This window comes from Salvia splendens, chromosome 17 (assembly GCF_004379255.2).
Source record: "Salvia splendens isolate huo1 chromosome 17, SspV2, whole genome shotgun sequence".
Lineage (NCBI taxonomy): Eukaryota > Viridiplantae > Streptophyta > Magnoliopsida > Lamiales > Lamiaceae > Salvia > Salvia splendens.
In genome coordinates this window covers 25435041-25441088 of record NC_056048.1, presented here as the reverse complement: position 1 = coordinate 25441088, position 6048 = coordinate 25435041, and the positions used below count along the sequence as shown (strand labels likewise).

The window sequence follows — 6048 nt, the reverse complement described above, 5'->3', positions numbered from 1 at the left end:
CTATCCACATTATCATCTATATCCTTAGACAAATCCAGCTTAAATTTGAACAACTTTTCAAGCAAATACATTCTGGATGACATAGAAGTTTCTGTAAACAGAGTATCAAGTAGTTTCCACATTTCATAGACAGATTCAACATGATCAACTTTCCTAATCACAGAGTCAGATAAATTGAGAATAATAGTGGCTCTAGCCAACTCATTCATTTCATCTTGTTTTTCAGGAGAAACATCATCAGATAAAGTACCATCAACAGCTTTGAAAACCTTTTGTTGAATCAAAATGCACTTCAATTTTTGTTTCCAGATCATAAAATCATTTTTTCCATTAAAAGGGACCAAACCACTAGGTTGAGACATTTTTTAGACAAGTTCAGCAAGAACACAGTGAGCAAGGTAAGAACACACAACTTTGCACACAATAGAAGACAGAGACATGCAGGCAAGGACCAAACCACAAAATTTCACAAGAGGAGCACTCAAGAACACAGAGACAAGTACCTAGAAGGCAGAAACAGCTATCTCCACAGAGAATTTTTCCAAGAACACACAGTAAATACACCATACACACAGGTCAAGCCCAAATCCCTGACTGTCACGAGCATCACTGGCTAAGGCTATCCCAGTTCGCAAGCACTCACTCTTGGAGGGCGCAGGGGGTCACTTAGGCAGTATGTGTGCTTGGTGGCCAGGTAATAAGGGATCAGAGAGACAGAAAAAACAACAAACAAACACGGAAGCGAGGAAAACACAGAGAAAAAACACATAGAGAAGCCTAAAACCTTGCCAAGGTCAACTACCAGCAGCAAAAGCCCAAACCTAGGGTGGCTCTAAACAGAAAACTCAAAAAAATAAGGAAGTTATAGCCAATTTACCTGAGCAAACCCCCACTCGAAGGAGGGTTCCACTTGCCCACCTCCTTATAGCGACTCGGCGTGCCGGAATCGTCCCCCCTGGCTCTGATACCACTGTAGGGATCAGACAATTCCGGATTCACTAATTACCGAGACCTCTTTGGTCTTGTTACAAGATGGCTCAGTCAAACCATCAACCAAGCGACTGATCTAATACAAGAATTTAGCTATTACAGATAAAATCACAATAGCTATTACAGAAGTAATCCTTGGGCTAACTAACACCAAGATCAGCTTCAAGATACATGCACACTTAATATACTCGTTACAACCATAAGTAAACTGATCCAACCGGATCAAGTGCAAAACAATGAAGGAATACAGATATAGTATGTAACGAACAATAGGTCGAAGAAATTGGCTCAGACACCCGCCAATAACAGAGATCTATTCACAAGAACACAGATCCAAGGGAGCACTGAAGGTTTCAACTGTGAATCACCTCACAAACCAGAAACCAACCACTAGCTTCTCCTATCACACCGGATCTATCAGTTCTACCAAAAGGAATCACCCAGAAACCCTCACACACCGAAACCCTAGCTCTCCAGAAAACAGGAAACCGAAGTGGTTACCCTTCACACCTTCCACTCAAGATTCAACACCACTAAACACGAAGAATCTCACAGTAGAACTCAATAAATCATCACAAAGATGAAGAGAGAACTCAGAGGAAGAGAGATCGTCAGAGCGAAGAGAGAGAGAGTAAAGTGAGAAGTGAAACGGCGCAAGAGAGAGAGAGTATATATCTTCACAGAATTTGGCTAGGGCAAAGCATAAGCCCAAAAAACTCACATGGGCCTAAATATAATAAAGCTCAAATGATGTCCACCAACTAACAACCCATAATAACTGGGACGTCCGCGGAGACGTCAGTCGTGGCACTGCAATGGCCAACGGCGGACGTCGCCGGAAGGCCGCAGATACCTCACATCCGTCGGGGACGTCCGCGTCCGCCTCTCCCGATCCAATGGCGGACGTCCCGCGCGGACATCCGGCACGCCGGTCCGACGTCCGGCGGGAAGTCCGCCATTGCGGATGCTCTAAGCTGTAACCATAATACTGGGAACAAAAGCATAAAATGACATATATTTAATAAATTTTAGTCTAAAATTACCAAAAGCATAAAATGACATATATTTAATAAATTTTAGTTAAAATTTTTCAATAATTGGCACAATTAGTAAAGAATATACAACAACTGTAGAGGCAACATCAATTAAAATAAACTACCGTAAACATTAATTCAACCAAATCAATGAATGAAAATGTGAAAACCATTATTTAAAGAAGACTAGTGAATGAATTAAATAACAACTGCTTCAAATCAAAGCCCATCCATTCTTCGCAGAGCGAGAAGAAACACGCATTACACACACTGAAACGCGAAGGGCCGGAGAAATGGGTTTCTTTTCGTTCCTTGGACGTCTGCTCTTCGCTTCCATCTTCATTCTCTCTGCATGGCAAATGTAATCAATCCACAATCACTCTCTCATTTTATGCTTGCTGCGTCTGCTTTTTGGTCAGATCTGTTTTTCTATTTGATTTTGCTTGTGGAAATGTTTTGATTGCGCGGAGCATTTCTTAGATCTGGATGCGCCTTTTTTTTACTCGGATTTTGAATTTTCTGTTCTCGCGTGAACTTGAAGAGGTTGAATTTGTTGTTTTATTTGAATACGTTGTTTTTGTTTATGTATCTTGTGTTTTGATCTGCACTGAAGTGGTTTCATAATTCATGTGATATTCTAATTAGCGTGTTTAATTTTTAATTTTCCTCGGTTTACTGCGATTTTATGTTTTGTTTGCTGGATCTTATTAATTTTGCACTTTAGGCACGTAATTAATCATTTTGCTCCTGGAAATTTGATTTCTGTCTATGCTTTTGAACTCGAATTATTGGTTGAGGGCTTTTTACATGACAAAAAATGGTTATAAAATCGTTCAGACTCATTAATATGGATTTAATTTTCACTGTACTGATTAACTTTTTTAGAGGAGATTTTACTTTTAGGTAAGCATTGGTAGCTCTGTTTAGATTGTATAAGTGAGTGCATGGTCAAGTCCAACTTACTGAAACGGATAGATATGTTCTAGCAATTATTGCATCCGGTGCCTGTTCAGTTGTTCATGTCGTGGTTAATTTTGACTTGCTTTCCATTCACGTTGGAAGAATTACTTGCTTTATTTTCCTTGAGATAAGTAGAAAGATTCTAGGCATGTATTTTGTTCTGAGATGAATTTCTGTAAAAGGCTAATTAGAAAATTACTTAATCCGCAGTGCCTCCTGGATTTTGTTGTTTACATTGATGAGATTGGAAGATAGATATGCAAGAAAATTACTTAATCTGCGGTGATTCCTGGATTTTGTTGAGTTCAGAAGACATATGTGCAAATGATTATAGAATTAATGTTGTTACTAATTAACCATGGCTGATCTCCTGAAATTTTATCCTACTTCTAGGGTTGGGTGAGAGTTGATACTAAGCTGCTAGTCTGTACAGTGTAGACAAACGGAGGTGGTTGGGTTGGGGGTTTCAGTGCCATGTGTGTCAAAATACTTATATATCACATCACATGGAAACATACTTGTGACTTTTGAATTTACTTTATTTATGGCTCTTCATGTATGGCCTCTGGATAGTAGATGGCCTACCTTGGATATTTGCTAGGCCTTGCTTGTTGTATCCTCAACTGCCTAGTTTTTCAGCCACTTTTTCCTTATTTCGTTTAGCATCTATACTCGGTGTAATTGCCTGATATGTTTTCTATACTAGAGATGTTGGTTGCCATTATGTAAAGAAAATCACTGGATTTATGCCCGCACCCCATCAGCATGAGGGGGTTTGATTTGAGAGACCTAATGTCATACCCTCAAGTCCTATTCTGTAATTGTCTTTCTGAGCAGATTAATTAATTTGTTGCCGCATACCATACACGTATGACATAGCTCTTTGGTGGAAGTTTAGAAGTTTTCCTTAACATTTCATATTGCTATTAAAATTAAACTTGTAAGTAGATATGCAAGACAAACCCCTGCTATTTAATCCCCAGTTATTTTGGGGATCATAGTAATTTTCCTGACATATTACTTGCTCTTTTTAAGGTACAATGAATTTGGAGACAATGGTGGACCTGCAGCGGAAATGTGGGCTCCCAAATTGGCTCAGGTCAAGAAGCATATTGATGGAATAATTGGGAGAAACAATTTGCACATTGATGTAAGCCTCCAATGAAATTTGTATTGTTCTATTTTCCTCGATTACACGAGGTGTTCTAATTCCATATGATGTCTGGCTGATGAACTTACAGGCCAGGACTTTCGTTGCTGCATCCATCTTCTTGAATGGGTTTGGTGGACTTCTATTTGTCCTTGGCAGCAGTTTTGGTGCTTATCTTCTGGTGAGAAACCCTATCGTGTCTTGCTCTCTAATAATTGCCACTCATTCAATCTCTTAAAAGCAACGCAACAAAAAAGCTCACCTTCCCTGCGCATTTCCTTGCCACAGATGTATTACTTGATATTGACAACTCCTTTGATGTATGACTTCTACAACTACAAAGCCGGGAGGCCAGAGTTTTTCAGAGTTCTGTCCGGGTTCCTTCAGGTAAAACCAATACGAAAAAAAACTCAACGCTGCATGTAAAGTCCAGCTTGTGTAGCATTTTTCATGAATTCCCTGCAGTGTGCAGCGCTTGTTGGCGCATTGCTGTTCTTCCTTGGAATGAAGAACTCGATTACAAGGAAGCAACCCAAGAAAAAGATCATCAAATCGAAAGCTGCTTAAGTTCAACGACATGAGGCCCTGGGAAATTGTTTAGAGGAGGTTGGATTCAAAGAGAGAGGATTTAAATTAGGCAGAATTGATAAACTATTTAATGTCAGCTCCTATTTGCTAAGCCAACATTTGGTGCTGCATTATGTTTCCTTTTAAGTTAATTTTTGGATTGGAACTTTTTGGAGGTGTTTAGATGATTTTTGTCGCTGAGCAATCTGATGTGTTCATGCTCATTTATTCACATTGTAAGGCTCTCTGTGGAAAAAATTTCACATTTGGATCTTTTTTATTATAGTCATTCTAGCATAATAATTCGGTATCCTCCGTTGTCACTTGTAGTTCTATCTTATTCAAATCGATCATGATATGACCTTTAAAAATGTTGTCTATCTAGTGAACGGAGACTATAATTTAAGAATAACCATTTTTTTATGAAAATTATAAAAGTTAGTATTAATATCGGTGGATTGTCGTCTTCTAATGAGTTTATCACATTAATCTCAAATTAAGACCGAATATGGACCATTTGATCCAAAAATCAAAGGCTGTGATTGAATAAAAAAATTATCAATAAATAGTAGACAAAATATCAACAAAAGGGTAATATCGTCATTATTTTATCATATGATAATTTTCGTGGGTTATTTTTTATATCAACATGGTGTATTACAAATATCAACAATATGACATGAGAATATCAACACAAGTACCAGAAAATATCAACACAATTGTATTGATATTTTACCTACATTATATTGAGATTTTACACACACTATATTGAGATTTTTTTTGCATTTGTTGATAAAATCTATTTATCAACATGTACGAAAATTTAAATACTCCCTCCGTTCCATCTCATGTGATGGATTTCTTTTCGGCACGTGAATTAAGAAAATGATATGTATTGAGTTAAAGCAGAGAGAGTAAAGTAGAGGAAAAAATAAGAGAGATAAAGAGAGAATAAAATAAGAAAGAGAGAATAAAGTAAGAGAGAATAAAATAAGAGATGATTTCCTTTTTAACTAAAAAAGGAAATCAATCACTTGATATGGAACAACCCAAAATGGAAAGTGATCACTTGAGTTGGGATGGAAGGAGTATAATTTATCAAATTTCACCATCCGAACATCGTCAGAACATATGCAATGAGATCTCGTTGGAATCCTTATAAAATTATATTTAATCTGATATATTTTTTGCGAAAAATAATTTAAATCGAGAGAGCTACGTAAATTTAAAGTGTTAAAATGATTTTGATGAGAGAGAATTGACATTAATACCCTTTAAGTTTATTTAATAATTTTTTTAATTCCATGTGACATTATTTCAACCACTAGATCTCTTAATCTAATGATT

At 37.3% G+C, this 6048-nt stretch overlaps 1 protein-coding gene across 1 annotated transcript; it reads left to right on the top strand.

Moving 5' to 3' along the window:
* Positions 1-2224: 2224 nt before the first annotated feature.
* On the top strand, positions 2225-5011 carry LOC121775086. The gene is made up of 5 exons (XM_042172057.1): positions 2225-2385; positions 4020-4134; positions 4226-4315; positions 4423-4521; positions 4600-5011. The coding sequence occupies exons 1-5, from the start codon at positions 2318-2320 to the stop codon at positions 4699-4701; spliced, it is 474 nt and encodes a 157-aa protein (XP_042027991.1). The 5' UTR covers positions 2225-2317; the 3' UTR covers positions 4702-5011.
* Positions 5012-6048: the final 1037 nt, after the last annotated feature.